The sequence below is a fragment of the Acanthopagrus latus genome, chromosome 22 (assembly GCF_904848185.1).
Source record: "Acanthopagrus latus isolate v.2019 chromosome 22, fAcaLat1.1, whole genome shotgun sequence".
Taxonomy (NCBI): domain Eukaryota; kingdom Metazoa; phylum Chordata; class Actinopteri; order Spariformes; family Sparidae; genus Acanthopagrus; species Acanthopagrus latus.
The window spans coordinates 7,920,766-7,939,717 of NC_051060.1; the positions used below are offsets into that span (position 1 = coordinate 7,920,766).

The window sequence follows — 18,952 nt, forward strand, 5'->3', positions numbered from 1 at the left end:
ACTCTTGCAACAAACATGCTGCTGCAATGCACAATGTTTGCTCCTCTAAATAAAAAAAAAACTTAATAAATTAAAGTCTAAATCACATAGAAATGTAGAAATTTTTTGGCAGGTAATCCCCCTTTCTTTACTAATTTTAGATTCTATACTAAATGCAGATGAGGATCAAGTCTTGCATTATGAAGTCCACCAACTGAAGATGAGGATTAAGAGATTAATGATGGTCCTCTTGTTTTGCCACAGCTGCTCCTCTCCAGATTTCTAGCATCGATATGGGAGAAAGTTTCCCTCGCTCTTGTAATAAATACTTTCTGTGTTGTTCTTCCCCTCGTTCAGATACAGATGGTGTTATGATAGTAGGTGTCAATACAGCCGGTCTGTTTGTACTCCGTTCCAGCTTGGGAGGAGAGGGCTGTAGGGAGTGTTGTGCTAGACTTGGAAACTAATCCTCTCATTTGGCTCTTCTAACCACAGCAGCACTTCTTCCTTTTCTGTGGATGTTCAAATGTAACACAGCATCAATGAACTTACAAAGACCAGTGTGGCCGACTGCTCTGTGCCTGTTTGTACGTGTGTGTGTATCTATGATGACACAGGACAAAGGGGGGGAAATAAAGCAAAGTGTGCTGTAGCAATTACACAGTCTGTCAAAGGACGCCAGGGGGAAAGGCTTGGTTCTTCCTCTGACCGTGTGTGTGTGTTTAGTTGTTAGGAGGCAACAGAGTTGTGCCACACAACCACCTGAATTACGTGACACAAATGCACGCGCACACACACAAACACACACACACACACTGATGAAGGCTTTGGTAAGCCACAGGAAAGCAGATAGACTCAGTCCATGTGTGACCCTGTTGACCAAACCAATTTTCCCCTTGTCAGGCAGTCGACTGCTGTGTTTCTTGCTGAGTGCGTGTGTGTGTGTGTGTGTGTGTGTGTGTGTGTGTGTGTGTGTGTGTGTGTGTTTACAGACAGAATGGGACTACAGAGTGTGTGCTACTAATGTACTGAGCGAACAATGCAACATACTGATCCAATGGGGATACAATACAGGACCCTAGACACACACATTTAACCCAGGATGAAAGGTGTGTGTGTGTTTGCATGTACAACACAATATGGATTCTTACAGCCTCAGTCACACCACAAGATCTGTTATGGTATGCTGCACTGGAGTGCTGTAATGACACTGGAATTTCTAACTTTGATTAAAAAAAAAAAGAAAAATGATTAACATTTGACACTACACTCAATATCACAGGGAAAAACTGACATAAAATTGGGGGCATAAAAGTTGATTTACAGATGTCACTGCGGTAACGCAGCGACAAGCAAGGGGGTAAAACGGGGTGCTGCACTTGATAACTGTAGACACTATGTGGTAGCAGAATGCTTGGATCCTGAAGATGATGATACAATCCAGACGACCAGATTTTACTTCATACCCCGTTTGATCACGATGTGTTCAGCAAAGGCAGAGTGACACTGTCTGACTCCACAGGAAGCGGATGTATGCAGTGCAATGCTACGTTAATTTGACTTCTTTGATGATTAACTTTAACAGCTCTTCTGTGAACTAAGATGAAGATCAGTCGGCATTGCTTATAACAACTTCTATATGCCCTTTGACTCGCGCCTTCATTACGTTGTTTGAGGGAACTTTTGGTCACTGCATAGTTGTGGACAAAACTGTCACCAATGCTAATGTAGTTCCTCAGGGATTTTTGACAAACTAACCTCTGACAAGACATGAGTTAAGGTTGAAAGGACTATGAAATATGTTAAATCAACAACAACTACCAACAGCCAGTGTATAAGTTGTTGTTCGTCAGCGAACTAGCTTATATGTGCTAATGGCAGTTGAAACTTTTTTGCAATAGCAACGGTAAACATCATATGCAAGCTACACTGTAAATACAGATAAGATCCCTTGTGTTCAGCGCAGTATGCAAGGCTCTTTATCAAAGATAAATTATTTCATGCCCCCACACCCCATCCCCTACCAATCAGATGATAGTTCTTAGGACCTGCCCATTCTGATCAGAGGACTGAGATTCATGCACCACATGACGCACATAGAGATGCACCGCACACACATTTTTATCATATACAGTCAAATGGAGTCGCCGTCATCATCTTTATTGAATACTGATCCCTATCAATATCTCAATATCACTATCCACATTTTGTTTTTTGTTACAACTGTCTCTTTTCCAATCATTTATAAACATAAATGGCATTGCAGCATTGTTTTGTTTTTTCCCCCTAAATGTTACCATATCTCTCTTAGAACTTAAATTAGCTGCACATAACTCCATGTTTCTGCAGATATTGACTTAGTCATAAATCTTACCGTGTGTTATTTTACTCTGGCTGTATTACAAGATATAAAAAACAGAAGTCTCAGAGAACGTCTCTGATGTATTTAAACATATTCTCAAACTGTAAATGGCTCTTGCTCCATTTAATTTCTGATCCTGTTTACAGTATGTGTGATCAGTGATCCAATCAATTATTTTATCTCTGCATGACCTTTGCAATATCAAATATATGTGTTTGTGTGTATGTATATGAGAGTGTTTGTGTGTGTGTGCCCTCCTCTCCATCTAGTGATTCAGTGAACCGAGTTCCTTATCTAAAGTGGTTTTGGTCAGTCAGCCTTAGAAGAAAATACAACCTTGTGGCAGAGTTACAAGTGCACATCTTAAAATCCCTGCAAGGCAATGTATCCTTCAGCAAGTTCTTGTGAGCATGTTGATCATAACCAGCTCTTAAACTCACACTAATCCATTAGGTTTTAATCCATTGCTCTATTTATCATCAAATTCATTTTGGCAAATTAGGGACTATGTATCTATTCTTTTTACCCAAATTCCTGGTAAGCTTTGCACATTTCTACACTAAAACCCGACTGCCTAGTTTTTGACAACAACCTTTTTATCGTTCATTTTTTTTTGGTTGTTTTTTGTGTGTGTGTTCGCATTACAACAGCAACAGAGAATAACCTGGGCAGTGACTTGTTCATTTTGGCCTATACAGACCATCTTTTTTCAGGCTCTTGGATTAACTACAGATTCTCTGTTTTGTTCTGGATTTTCTCTTTGAAATTACTGTGACAAGTAAGAAGCTCACATAGCTTCTTACTTAAGAGGCACTACAAAGACCAGCCTTTGTTTACATCCATTACTATGGAGGGACAGGCTACCTTTCACGCCTTTAATCAAACCTGATGAAGGCGTGATACCCATTACTTCACGGTAATTATAATGCACGCATTTCTGGCATTGAAAATATGATGCTAACCCAACCAACTAAGCCACAGTAGAAACTGAATTTCTAACACTACCTTAATCAAAACTGTGGACAGGCCCCTGAATTCTTGCACACTGGGGCTGGTGCTGAAATGATGATCAAGATCCAGATAAAATCAGTTCAGTCATTTGACAAGTAAACGTCAAAACTCTGCTTCCCTCAAAAGTGCAAATATGTAGTTTTTTTCTACTTTGTACCATTATAAATTAAACATTGCGCGTTTTTGACTGTTAGTTGGACAAACCAGCAATTTGAAGACAAAATATTGAAACGTAGAAGAACATACTGATCATTTTTCACCATTTTCTGATGGTCTATACACAGAAAAGGTGGAAAAATACCATTCATTCAAATTAATCTTTGGTTATTCAGTTAAATATAATGACAGTCTGTACATCATTTGGAATCTTACTTTGAATTGCTGTCACTGGTGATCAAAATTTCAACAACAATGAAACATTTGATAAAATCAGCTTAAATTAAACTGAACAAAAATACTTGTAGGTCAAAATCTGGGAAGCCACATAACTTCCAACTAACCAATAATGAGGGAAAAATTAACAAAACAGAATGAATGAGTGTTATTTATAACTCGAGGTGAAACAAAGTGACAGTGCATATCATAATGGTCAGACTCCATTCTTTCCTCTTCTCTGCCCTCAATCCTCCTTCCTCCATCTGTAGCCCTGCTCGCTCTCCTCAGAACAGATTAGACCACTCTAAAAAGAGATTAAGATAGATATCCAGAAAATTCATTCTCTATGGTCGGTAAATAACCTTTACTTGGCTGTGTGTGTGTGTCTCTGTGTGTGTGCGTGTGAACGTTTGTGGATATGTAAGGCGCTTTACTTGGGCACAGCAGGAGGATAGCAGAGATGGCCGAGAGGGGAACAGCGATGGGGGCGGTTGTTTTTCTCTTTCAGTCCCAAAGCCAATTTTCTCACCGAGTGAATGAGGATTTCCTGAGGGTGGAAGACAGAACTGTCTGGCTCCGCCCAACACACCGCAACACTGTGTGTGTGTGTGTGTGTGTGTGCGCGTGTATGTGTTTCTGGCTCAGCTGTCAGTGGTCACCAGCACGACTTGTTGTGCTGACCTGCACAGTGAGAGGTCAGGGATGGGATTACTGTCGGCGGCTTTGTGTCAATGAGCTTGCCCTCTTGCTGTGAGTGTCTGTATCAGAGCCAGCTATTGATAGAAAGTGTAAAGTTTAAGTAGTTTTATATTGGATGCATGCAGGTCCATACAAATGTTTAATTATGCAGGGACATATCTATATCATACAACATTTATGCTAGTGAGTGAGAGTGACGGCTGGGTTACACTAGAAAAGTAGTGGCAGTTGTTCCACACAGCCACACTGGATGAAGGAGGGAAAGGCCAACTGTCAAAGAGAAGGGGAGACTTCATATGTTTAAATATTTAATAACGGCATACATTTTCAGATAGTCTCCCCTGGAAGACATTTTGTTGTACATGAGAAAAAAAGTGCTATGAGAGTGCGAGAGACAAGTTCAACCCTGGTTCTTGTCTCAGGCACAGCAGGCCAATCACAGCGTAAATTGCGTGCCATGTCTGATTGTCATTTTGGAACAAAATTGTCAGAATCAAATTGCACCCGAGGAGAAGTTGGCCTCTTGCATGGCAGCCTCCACCATAAGTGTATGAATGTGTGTGTGAATGGGTAAATCTGACATGTGTTGTAAAGCTCTGTGAGCGATCAGTAGACTGGAAAAGCGCTATAGAAAGTCCATTTAGTCCATTTACCAAAACAGTAGGTGACTCTCGGGTTGGACCTAGGGCTGCAACTAACCATTACTTTCATGATGATATTTTTCTTTATGACTTGTTCTACCTATAAATTGTTAAATAAGGTTTCTTCTTCAGATTGATTTGGTTGTCCAAGATATGGACAAAAGATATTAAGTTTACTGTCACATGAGACAAATAAAACCAGCAAATCTTCAGAAGCTGTAGCAAGAGACTAGCGTTTAGCATGCAAATCTACATAAAGAACTAAAATGGCACTCGGTAGAATGCATTTCTCCACCAAAGACCAATAGTATACTTTAATTCATTCACATCTAATTTAATATCACACTGGAAAGCCCTGTATCACTACATTTTAACTTCTTACTCATTATTTAAGATCACCAGGTCCAGGATCATCAACAACGTAGTACTTACTAGGGATGTTCCAAGCCAATCTGCGGGATTGGGATCGGGGCCGGGGCCGATATGGGCATTGTTTCACTAGTTGGGATCGGCAATTTTGAATGTGGATCCAAACCAATTATCTGTCACAGTGCAGCATCACAGACTCACATGCTAACACAAAGAAGATGGTAGGCCAATGTTGAAATGGCATATGCAGAATAAGAAAGAGCCATCTGAAAGTATAGTTTGTTTCAACAAAATTAAAGAAAAAAAAAACAAACAAAAAACTATGAAGGAACAGCTTGGATGCAGGTACTCTTTTTTCTTATTGCAGCTGTATTATCCAGGAGAATCTTAGTTAAGGCTAGGTATTGGATCGGATACTAAATATTAAAGGACTCGGATTGGGATTGGGGTAAAAAAAAATCCTGATCGGGACATCCTTAGTACTTATTCATAGATAGCAGCCACCTAAATATGATTGATTTTTCTCCATCAGTATCCATGCTTTAATCCCTGGGAAATTAACATAAATCTCGCAATGTTAAAGAAAGTGAGAAAAAAAACGGAACTTAATAAAACCAGACCAAAGGTTAGGGGTCTTCTCTGGGCCGAGACCCATCCCCCGCCCAATTAATCAAATCAGTTTTTACAGTTTTTACAGTTTTTACAGCTGGCAGCTTTTCTATTGTATAAACTGCAATCACATCTACAGTTGGATTTGTTTGGTCTGAGACACAGCAGACAGTTTATTGTCAAAGTGTCAAGGCTAAGATTTCTCAATTTACTGAAATCTAACAAAAAGACCTCGGGCTCATTTCCTGGAGGTCTTTCTCATTCTCACTCCTACACTCACATTTTGAGACATCTCAGTGTGGCACCAGGTGGGGCTTTTAACTACACTCTGCTCACAAAGATAAAAACTGGAGGAAGGTTAAAACGCCCTCACAGATCAATCTCATCTACCTTGTTTCTTTTCAGGAACATGGAGCGACTAGAGCCTTTCCCACCATACACTAACCAAGAAATACAGACAAAGTGTTGACAGGGCTCCAGTCTATGAACATAAATACATTCATTGTTTTTTTGGTGCACATTACAGTCTTCAATTTACCTGATATGCATGTTTAACGAATCAAAACATCTGAAGGGAATCTAGAAGAACATGCAAAATACTTAAATATTTGATGAACCAAATCAAATATGCTCAGGGTAAACGATCCGTTTTTAAACCTATACAGAAGAAAAACAGACAAATACAGAGACATAGGCTTAAAACAAGGCAGTATTTTATGTAAAAGTAGTATTTTCTAATGAACTCATGCCTATAAAATTGTGAACAAGAAACTTGTATGACAGTTATACAAGATTTCATAATTTGTTGGATGCCCGTATGTTGATCCAAGGTAACCTACAGTGCCTGGCAGTATATTTAGCATGACAGGTCCCAAAGGAAATCAAACTCGAACCCTGTTTGTAAGCGCCTCGCTGCGTCGTAATTCACTACAGAATGTGTGAAAAGTGTCAAGATATCCATCCGGCTTTCTATCCCGCTCTTCCCTTTATCCAGTGGCTGCACAATGAAGTGTGATGGAGTAAACAGAGAGCTGTGGATGTGAGTGTGTATCACGCTCGACGGGTGTCTGATTGGACGTCTCAGGAGGCGGTCTGTCAATGAGGCTTGCATTTGACTGCCTTTGTATTCGTCACATGTGTGACATTGTGTGATTCTGACTGTAGGTCGACATTCAGCTCCAGCCAGTGAGGAGTTTAACATTTGGCTGTAGGGCTGCTTATAATGATTATTTTCATTATCGACTGATGTGGCAATCATTTTTAACTGATTGTTTATAAACTGTCGAGGAATATTGTCAGAAATGCTCATCACAATTTTCCAAAGAGAGCTCTTCACAAAATATCACAGTTTCATGGTGTTACCCAATAATCTCTTTTTCTTCTCATCCTAATTTTTTTCAGTTATAATGACCCCTAAAGTTCCAATTTATAGGAATTCCCAAATCTTAAAATACTGATGCTTTGTGATGGTGTGCAATTCTACCTACAAACTCAAAGCATCAGTGTTTGATGTGTTGGAAATGAGACTCAAAAACCAGCTTTCTTAGAAATTGGATCTTGAAAGGAAGGACAACAAAACCTGATAAACATTTGGAATATATACTTTTGATTAACACTGATGCCACACATTTAAGTATTGTATATAGACACATTTCCAGGATATGAAATTTCCAGCTCTCATACGATGGCATAGCTTGAAATTGGTATAATGCGCCTACTCTCATGATATATACATAAAAGCAAATCCACACATTTAAGAAGCTGACACCAGCAAACATTTGACATGCTTAAAAAAAAACCAATAACCAGTGATTAATATCCTTTCTATCGACTCAACAATTAATCATCTATCGTCTCACCTCTTTCTGACCGTCTCTGATGTCTGAATCCTACACCAATGTGCCTAGCATAGAACCTTTCTTAAAAAAAACCTTTCTTAAAAAAGTCAAATGTTATAATCAGTGTGCTTAAAATGAATGCTACAAAGGCTATGTTTTATGACCATTGCGCTTCCTCAGTATCTTTCTGCCTGCCATACTCAGATACTAGATACAGAAAGCAAGCCATCCTGCTATTGCCCTGCAGCTTCCTGTCCCACTCGATCCTCGTTTCACTGACTCATTCTTCCTTTCCTCAATGCAAAACCATTTTCTCATGCCAACCATCAACCTTTTGTCGCACCCTGTACCTCTACATCTTTTCTTTCGGCTGTATTTTCTATTATTTGTGCCTCTGGCTAAAGTCTGGAATGGACTCCTCTGTCTGCATGCCTCTGAAATACTTCCTTTCTCTTATTTGTAGATCTCAGCACAGCATCTCTTCTTTTTTCTCTGGTACACATTAATTGAGGACAAATTAAGGTAACTGAGTTACTGGATTAAATATACTTAAACATGTCAGACACAATATTACTTTAATACAACATGTGTGACACTTTTCTGTGTAATACAAAAATGGCACTTTGGTAAAGCTGCACGCAGGTTTTAGTTTTTGTTTAGTCATGCTCTTATCAGGAGCATTATGTAGTTCTGGAGGGGAGCTGGTTATGGGTATTTGGTTTACACCTCCATGGAGAGCCAGAAGTGGGCACATGAGTTGGTGAAGCAGAGTTATTATCAGTGGTGGACTGAAGAGGCCAGCTCTCAGGCCATATCTGATTTAATGTCACATAAAGGCTTTCACACTTGTGTTTCTTAGCCACGGGCTACCCTCTGATCCAGACTAGAGGAAGCCCATTTTAGTTCAATCTAATTAGTCATTATCTGTTCAGTCCGGGCTAACAGTAAACACTGGCTTATAAATGCCATAAGAGGTCAGAGTGAACACAAACTTTTGACAGCACACAACTTTTTTCACTTAGTTAGGCCACTAAACATTTACTTGCTTTAGTTATAACCTTTACTCACACCAGTACTCTCTCGTCATTAGAGAGAGGTTTAGTAAGTCCGATGGAAGCTGTTAGACCAAGGTTAACGAATAATAACAGGGCATATGTGGCTGTTCCTTACTCTCATGACATTTTCCCAAAGCTGTCAGCACAACTTGTGAGAAAATGAAGTAAAGGAGCGAAATAATCAGATTTTATAAGAAAGCATCTGTTCAAGCTACCACCCCATCAGCCATATGGCAGAGCAACACATCACAAAGTTGTTTCCAAACTTCACTTCAAGAACTGTCTGCCTGTCTGTCAGGTCACACTGTCTGCCTCGATCTTGGTGCATCTCTTGTTCTGTTTAATGTTGCATTTGTGTCACATATGACTGATTGAATGCAAACTATTGACCATGGATCTGTTCAAGAATTTTAGAATAAAAACAAATGTTGACAGATCCAGGTTTAGACCTCAGAAACTGTCATAGGAAAATTGCTAACGAATACCCAATTTGTTCAGTCTCAATAATCTGGAATTAGTGTGTTTTTACAAATGTATTACAAACTTATTAATTATTGACCTGTTTTTATGGTGGAGTCAAATCACAACAGGCAGTAGCACTAGTGTCTTTTCAGGACCCTGAAAACATGAAATCCAAATTAGTTAGGAAAGCTTCTCGGACCCCTATCATAAGCCACTCACAGTCTACTTGAAACAGGATCTGTAATTGTATGATCTGATCATGAAGGCTGAGCATGAAACTCACAGATAAATGCTTGCCTGATTGCAGATCAGAGCATGTCGGGATGTGTGAACAACTTGGGAAAAGCAATCTAAATGCAGGCTGATCATTTAGCAGGAATTGGCAGAGTCATGCTGTGCTGTCCTGAGCCAGGCGTGTGTCATCTGATCAATCACTGACAATAAAAAAGAAATTAATCAAGGCCTGGCAACAAGAACCTGAGGTTCAGCTAATTTCTGTTGTTCATGCCACAGAAACCCATGGAACAACCAAACTGTGCCAAGCCAAATCAGTCAAACAGAGATCTGTGCAACCGTCCAGAAAAGTAGCTGTCTGTTTCTCCAGACAAACGCCAGTCCCAATCAATTGATGCAGCATTGAGTGGCCAGTCATTGATTGGCCATGAATGTAGCTTGTGGTTGATACAAACGTTACCTGGCTAAAAAGCAGCAAAGCCATAACAAAAGTTCTCTTGATTTTTTACTCATTGCATGATATAACTACCCTTTTGTCTTACATAATCTTTTAAGTCCGATTTACATAGCTCAACAGGATAGGTTGGTCCTTGCAGTCACATTAAGGCTCATTTATGCTCTATGTTGGATACAGATGGAGCCGTTTGTCCATGCTCTCTGTCCGTATTTCTTCATGTTTTCTGAAAGCTTAGGAATATGGATCTGGATCCACTGAGCAGTACCTCTGCTGTAGCAGAGACAAACAGTTATTACAGATTGGATGGTAATTGACTGTGGTTTTGCTGCTTAATATCCACGCCAACATGAAGAAGGCATGGAAGTAAGCGGCCGTGATGGTTATAGCGCTTGAAATGGATTTATCTATTTTTGTACATAAAGGGAGCATACATGAGCCTTGCTGATGTTTTGTCACGTCCAATCAAGTTAAGTTTCTTAGCCCATAGCCCACACAACCAGGAAGTATTCCTCCACAGCAACAAGTCTAGGGAGAAATCGGACAGCTAAGGCTTCATATTTACTTTGGCTGAAGCAGAACACAGAGGACTGTAGGTTTTGCCTCTGATTTCATCCAGTGTATATAGTAGTTGCTTTCTTCACAGGCAATTTGCTGTGGGGGGATAATTGCTGCAACCAGTAACAGTCCTTACATCAATGAGTACTAACACATGAAAGTAAAAATCTTCTATTATTCATGCCATTTCTTCTCATTTACTGAGCTTACAATTACATCTGCCCTCTCACTGACAGAACTGGCCTTGTTAAGTAAATGGACATGTCTTCTTCCGTAATAAATGAACTGGTTTAATAGCAATCTATTGTCCATGAGACACCTGAGAATCAAGCCTCTGCTGTGGTTTTTCAGTGACAGGATAATCATTTTAATCTGAGTTGTCTACAGGATGAGAGAGACCACTGGGGCACTCATCCCCGCCATCAACAGATTACTTTTTATCAGACACAACTAAAGGAGATTGGGATTAGCTGTCATCAAAATAAAGCATCATCACCGTTGTTCATTATAATCAAGGGTTTAGAGGTTGAACACATCCTCTTATAATGACTAACAACACATTTTAAAAGCAAGTCAGACTTGTTATTGGAAATTCACCACATACAATCACTTCTGTATTCTGCAATCAAAATGCCAACATCACCTCATGTAACATTTCTGATCTGTTGCTCTTAAAACATTTATCTTCCCATTCTCAAGGTGTTCTTCTTTTGCAGCAGCAAACAGTCTATTTATCCGAATGTTTTACAATTATTTCTTCAGCAATTCCTTTGATGATGTCTTCATTCATTCCTTTCTAGGTATCTTCCTTTCCCTGCTTGTATTGCTTCCTGTCTTGGTTTCTACCCTTGTTGGGAAACTTCCCTTATTTGTTGGCTTGTTCCTTCCCCAATTCCTCTCTTTTGTTTATTCTCAAATCCTCTTTGGTTTCCATTTCCTGCCTTTTATTCCCCTACCCTTCCATTTTCTTTTTCGGCAATGGATGATGGGGTCGTCCTAACTATGATTTGCACTATTCCCCCAAAAATTCAATGCAAAAAGGAAGTACAGGAACTGCTCATAGCTGGGAAAATGTATTGCGTATGACTGAAGAGCTCCAAGAACACCTCAGAAAACCCCCAAAACACTATAAAATTAAATTGAAAATAATGTTTTCTACATTTTGCCAACCCTAATTGGCATAGCTGTCTAATGTCATAGTCTGATTGACATCCAACTATTCATCCAAGTTTCATTTAACTTCCTGTTTGGTTATTTTCTGGTATACTGACTGAAAAACAGAACAGATTAGTGTCTACAGTTAGCATGGAGAACAGAATTGTCTCCATTTTCTTCCATCTATCATTTCAATATTCAGTCACTTTTTTTGAACTCCTTTCTTTCATCAGTCATTGCTTTCTTTCGTACTTCTTTCAGGTCTTCCTGTATTTTCCCTACAATATCTTGCTTCACGCACGGTTTCCTTCTTTCATTTTCTCCCTATTTGGCTTTTCTTTCTTTCATTCTTGCTGCTGTCTGTCCTTCCTGAGTCCTTCCATCCTTGAAGCACTCAGCTTTGATTAGCAAGGGGACCGGAAGCCTTTTACTTTGTTCAGCACTCCATACATTGTTTACTTCCTTCCTACTGTCCTCCCCTACTTCCCTTTCTACCAAGGATGAGGCTACACGCTGTGATCTGTATGCAGGCGGGAACGTTAAAAGCCTGCCAGTGGGGTGCATACAGCCAGGACCAGCTGTACTTTTACTGATCAAATTTTCATCAAAGGCCCACGTTTCTTTGAGTTGGAGCCAGACTAGGACCAACAGGGAGAGACAGAGTGACTCCACTCCTTCACCTGCTCCTTCTGTCTGTTTCAAACTCCTCTCACCATGCTTTGACTCTTTCGGTAGGTAAAACTACAAAATCCTGTTCAGCTAAGGCTACGACATCAAAAATGGTTTGGTGATGGACCTCGACCTCTGTCGTCCAACAAAAAATGACTTGATCAGGTGGAAGTTGAATCAAATTAAGACGGGTTTTTCAGAATGTGAGATCTTAGTTGAAAAGTTTCATTTAAAATACTAAGTAGAAGTGATAGAGGCAATTTATTTGAAAGCAGTTAAACTGTCAGTTGTTCAGTAAATGTTGAAGGCTGCTGAAATAGCAATTAAAGTGAAGGTGGTACAAACCAGCTACACAGCCCGACACCTTGAAAGTTATTTACAGCACACTTAAAATCCATTAATTTCAACAGCTTTGACACTTCAGCTGACATTTAAACTGCTTTCTTAACATGCTCTTTAAATGACAGTTAAGCTCCTTTCAGAGCTTATATACAAACTAACAACTAAATTGCTATGGGTTGCACTTTAAATAAACATTTGAAATGACATCAAAATTCACACTTCCCTTTGGTGCTTCAACTTCGACTTGAATGCAATTTAACAACAAGTAAAGACATTTTAACATTTTTATAATGTTTCCAAATGCCTTTTGAAGTGTCTTTCAAGCACACTTAAAGTTTCCTCAAAACCCCTACAGGCAACATTTAAGCCTATACCGATATATCTTTAATAGGCCATCATCAGCCATTAGTCAGCTAACTAATGCATCTGTTGTGCTCTACTCGATACCTCAGCACTGGCAGCACTTGTTATTGTCAGTGCCAATAATTGATTAACAGGTTTGAATACATTTAAAATAAAAAAAAGTGATTGCCTGATTGATTGCTTCTTAAATGTGAATTTTTTCAGGTTACTTTAAGCCTCCTCAACAGTATACTGAATAACTTTGGGCTTTGGGCACCACTAAACAAAATTGTATTCACCAAATAATGGAATAATTATGAAAATATTCAACAAATGAATTGACAATGAAAATAATTATTAATTGCATGCTTTCTCAAAATGAGACATTGTTAATGGAAATGTCTCCTTTGGTTGTGCTGATGTCTCTACAACTTATTTCAATAATATTCCATCAATTCCATGTATGGGATTTATATGTCACAGCACAGAAAAGTCAAAAGTTATGTTTTGTCAGTAGATGTTAGGGCACAAACTATTATGTTATCCAAGGAGGTATCATGTGTCACGGAAAGAAAGAAAACTAAAATCAGTTTTCAGTTTTTCATTAAGGAGTATATTGAGTGGGCTTCGTGTTAGCAAAGTGTTGTATCTCCAGTGAATCCATTTTCTAATTCAGACAGCAAGACGACAGAATGCAGAAGGAGTCAAGGGGCTCAGTGGTTTCTAAGGTCAGTGTCCAATCTTTTGTGTTTCTCTCTTTATTGAGCCGACAGCCTCGCTCTCTCTCTCTCTCTCCCTCTGCTCAGTGGTCTCTGTGTTTGAGGGCCGAACATCTACTCAGGAGGTCAGGTACAGTCTCATCTAATAGATACTCCAAATGGGGAGTTACATAATGCCTTACCAGTGTTCAATTAGTCCATTTGTTATAAAAATAACAGACCCACAAAATGCACCGGCAGTACAACTCCACTTATCTGCAAGAGCTTTTATGAGAAGTGTGTTGCTAATAGCACTGGTTTTACAGGTGGAAATGTGGATTGTAAAAGTGGAAAACTGGAGTGCTCTTTTTATTAAAAAAAAGACCAAAATATATGATGTGACAGCTCAGAATGCAAGTAAATAAATGAATAAACTAAATTAATTATCATCCATGCGTACATTCTTGACAGTCTCATTTGCTCAACAGTCGTGGTTGTTAGAGTAATCTCATTTCACTGCTTTGACCAAGCGTGCAAACAAGACAAAATAACATCAATAAATAAATCATAACATAGACACCTGCAGTGGTATTTAGTGTGTTTAAATGTATTCAAAACTTTAAAATTATGGACATATGGAATTTTCCTGGGAATAAGCTTAAGTTCAGAGATTTGTAAAATGATCATAAAACAACTGTATGGAACATTCCACAGGTAAACAGGTTCATTGGTAACAGGTGATCGTTTATTCTTTTTCCCCCAACAACCCCTTCAGCATCCACCCAACCAGCTCTTCATCAGCAGTCCTTCAGTGGGACACTACCAGCAACATTCAGTCATCTTCTCCATTAACAGCCTTCCTCCATGGCCACACATCAGCCATCCATCTGCCGCCTCCATCCTTCAGGGGACCCTGACCGACAGCTGAAGGAGAGGGACCCCTCAAGGCTTTGATGAAATACATGACTCTTGAACTGATTGACTCTCATAAAAAAATAAATGGAGCTCAGACTGACTGCTGAGAAATGATGAGTTGCCGCAGTTTACCTCCACTGGTGTCACACTTGTTGAGAGGATTATCAGTTCATATGATCTGGGAGCTACAGGAGCATCTTTTTTCATGACCTTATATGTCAGTGAAGATCAGTATTGTCCTTTAAAACATTAAAGATAAGTACGTCTTTTTGAATTATTGTTTATATTTCTGTCAATATTGCTTATTTCAAACCATAGCCTGAACAGCCAGTACTTGACAAAAAAGACAAAGTTCCTCTTGATTTTATTATTATGCTACAGTGCTGAAGTGAAATTCTCATTGTGCTTGGAAGAAGGCTACACTAACCCAGAACTCCAAGTCTGACTCCTGCCTGAACTTGCTCTCGCTGCTTATCAAGAAGCACTTAGCCTCACAGCTTTAATTTGCTTGCAGACAGGATATTGGATAGCCGGATTGCTTCTTGGCCTCTCCCAACACATCTTTTACTTTAAAAAATCATATCTAATCCTAAATGTGTACAAAAAAAGCTACATAAATAGAATGTATGTATGTGTTTTAAAGTCCAGATGAAGGTAGATATGAAGAACATGATCGCTCAAAGAGAAATCTCTCTTGTGACATCAGTCTAGAAACAGAAACTGTGAGGCTTTTACAGCTTTTAAAAAATATCCTTTGCAGGTATTAGGTTTTTTGGGGGGGTTTAAAAGCCTTTCTGCAGGTGATGTGCAGAGTTATCCATTCTTTGAAGGAAGCCTTATCATTCATTAAGAGACTGAAGTGTGTAATTAGAGAGAGAAAGAAGAGAAGGTATTGAGAAAAAAGTGAGTTCAACACAAAATCCCTGCATTGCTGGAGTAGAACATGATCTGAGTGTAATACACCCCTGATGTCATTTTCACAGCCTCTTGTCACTAAGCAGATTCACACAGCAGGACTGGCGCTAAGAGTAAAATGAGGAGCCTGGTGGAATCTCTCTCCTCTCATATTTCTGAATAAAGACTGGCTGGAGCAATAATTTGTCAGCATTCAGACACTTCAGAACATATTCTGCCTCCCTAGGCTGATGGAAGGCCACCTTTCTTTTCCCTTTCACCTCGAAAAATGTAACTCTTTTCAAATTCAACAGCAAAAAAATGTCAGTTTTCTATATCCGAGGCACCTTGCAGGCAACCTTAGGTGAGCTTATGTTCTTTCTAACACCTTCAAAACAAAAGAAACGATACTGTCGTCTGAGTTTCATATGGAGCCTAACCTGTGCACAACCTGCACATAAAACAAGAACAATATTTCAGACCATCTTCTACTAATCCACGGTATGTTTGATATTTACACAAAAGCATATGACAACCAAATACAATAACAGAGCACCCATACTTAGAAAGAGAACTTACCTTGGCATTCACTAATGGATTAGAGGACATATTACTCAAGACTTCTAAGATATAAAAACACATATTCCCTCACTCAGTCTCCACCATACATCATCTTTCCTCTACCACCTGTTGCAAAGATCGACCAATCCCTCTTCAAGCTCTCCTCCACTGCAGAAATGGCATTAGAAAACACGACAAGAAGCTTCGGGTTATTCCTCACCTCTTTCCCAGACAGGTAGTAGGCGGACAGCAGACCTCCAACAAACCGGATGTTCACCTCGAACACAGACACCTCTGCATTCTGCAACAGAGACAAGGAAAAGAAAAATGGGGAGAGTGAATGGATAGTTAGGAGTTTGAAGTGGCTACTCTCACACCATTTTAGCAATGCCCTCGATGAGAGCATTGTGCACCTATTTATAGTGTTTTCTCAGCAGTGGACACGTGCGCTGCATGAGCACAAGAATTATCCAGCATTGTAGGTGTTTCGAGTATTGTAACAACACAAACGAGTAACAAATGAATCTGTATTTTAAGCCACATGAGATAAAGGGATGGTAATGTCTGTCAGTCCATCACTAATCATCATTAATTTGTCTGATACTTGGCCAAAAACTAATAACTGGGTTGCCCCGAAACTTTTTCCATTGTCAAATTCAACCATTTTCAAAGCATGTCCCATGCATTCATGTGCTGTCAGAACTATCGGGAGAAAAACGTCAACTCAGAAACTACAAAGTTAAAATTCAAAGTAGTTTTAAGCACTTTAAAGAGAAACACAGCATGTTTTACAAGTTGAAAAATTAAGATTTAAGCTTTTAATTTCATTTTTCATTATCATGCTAATATTTAAAAAAAAAAAAAACCTATTCAAGGGTTTCCTGGGGAGCTCATGGGGGGGGCGGTTAATGGGGAAATGATTATGGAATACACTTGAGGTCCTTGGCAGAGTTAGGCTAACTAACAGCACCACAATAACTGTCTTTAAGTGTTAGCAGTATTCACTCAACAAAGTTGCTGACCTGGATTTGTAATGATAGAATTAGGGTCCTGTTACCAGTTTGGGTTAAATGACCAGATGCATCAGATCTCACGTTCATAATTCATGCAAGGTAACATGAGGACTAGGAATGAGGTGGATATTGTTGTTGATGGTGAACACGGTAAACATTGCATTTGCTTAACTTTAGCATGCTGATGATGTCAGCATTTTGCTCAAAGTACCGCTGTGCCTTACACAGCCACAAAGAACTGCGAGCAAAACTGTAGATACTGAAAGATATTCCCTGAGGTATGTGCAAAATGTTTATTCATTTCAGGTGTTTGTTTTTAAGTTTTTCAAAACATCTGCTGCTAAAATACAGGGTCCCTTGTTGGGCACAATCTGTCAACGAGCAGTGAAGGGCTTTAAATCGCCTCCAAACTTTAAAAAAAGAATGCCTTAATACCACACATTTCCTTAAACGGCAGTGATAAAGTGCGCTCCATCTAAAAATACAATGCCTCTATTTCTAGACCATTTTGAGGAAATGGGACAAATAATAACAAAAATTGCAAGTTTGTAAAGCCATTTGTCTCAGCAGCAGAACAATGAAGCCTCATTTCACTGTCTCGCTCCGTCTCTTCGCGTCTTTGTGAACAGATTCTTGAGTTAGAGGAAGTTTTTGTGCTTGACTGACAGCTCTCATAAGTCACTGCTGTCACCCAGAGATAGGACAATAGACTCTGTCCTGTGGAAAAACAAATTATATGCCAGCCAGAATTTGTCCCGTCATTTTTCCCCAAGACTGAATGACTGATTGAGTAGTTAGATTGTCTAGCTAATTCATCCTAATTAAAACCGAACCGTTTCCTCCACAACACACAGGCGACTGAAATGAAAAAGGACAATATCATATCTTCCTACTGCTTACTGTCTATTAGCAGAGCAGTTTGAATGGGCTAGAAGAGAGAAAATAGTGCAATATACTGGAATGAACAAGTAGTAGTTTTTGCTTGTTCTGAATATGGAACTTTCGAGCAAACATTCCCTGCAGTTTTCCTGCAGTGTTTGTGGGTTCCTTGAGCAGCTGTCACTACTTCAAGTGTTGGACAATGACCCTCTGAGTCAGCAGTTGTGTGACATTATCTCTCTCCTGCACAAGGTCCTGACAAAGTTGAAGGCTGAAGAGGGTCCAAGTCTTCTGATGTTGTAACAGTAAAGTCATTACACAAATCTGACTGAGCATGGCCTTTTTCTCACAGAGAACTAATTAAGCACTACAGCGAGATGAGACGATGAGATAATGACCTGAGTAGGCCTCTGTAGATCAAAGTGTATCTTATGATCATGTTGCGTCACCGGACAAAGTGTGTTGTTGCTCTTTGCGCTAAAAACAGCAACAAGCATCTACCTATATTGTTCTGATGACAGGAAATGTTGAGTTTCCTTACTCTTTATGGCTTGTGATCTTCAGTTTTGTTTCAGACTATTTGAGTTGTGACAGAGGATGTCTCGGGAGTGCTATAAACCCTGTACTCTTGCTCTTTCTCTTTAAATAGATTTAAAAGTGCTGCTTAGCTGCTTGTAGAAATAAATGGCTGTGACCTGCCTGGGCTCCAGCAGTGGGACACTGAGGGAGGTGTTGGAGCTACTGTCACATTTTCTCTGGTTTTGTGATGCAGGCAAAAAACACTGTTCCAGTCACTGCAATAAAAATAGCAGAGAGAGACTGAAGTCACTCTCTCCTT

The 18,952-nt window shown here is 39.5% G+C and overlaps 1 protein-coding gene across 2 annotated transcripts in view; it reads right to left on the reverse strand.

The window, feature by feature from the left end:
- Positions 1-18,952, reverse strand: part of man1a1 (mannosidase, alpha, class 1A, member 1) — a 150,747-nt gene that overhangs the window by 60,403 nt on the left and 71,392 nt on the right. For both annotated transcript variants that reach the window (XM_037086112.1, XM_037086113.1), the window contains exon 4: positions 16,443-16,523. In XM_037086112.1, the coding sequence (XP_036942007.1) occupies positions 16,443-16,523 (81 nt within the window). The remainder of the gene's footprint in view (positions 1-16,442; positions 16,524-18,952) is intronic.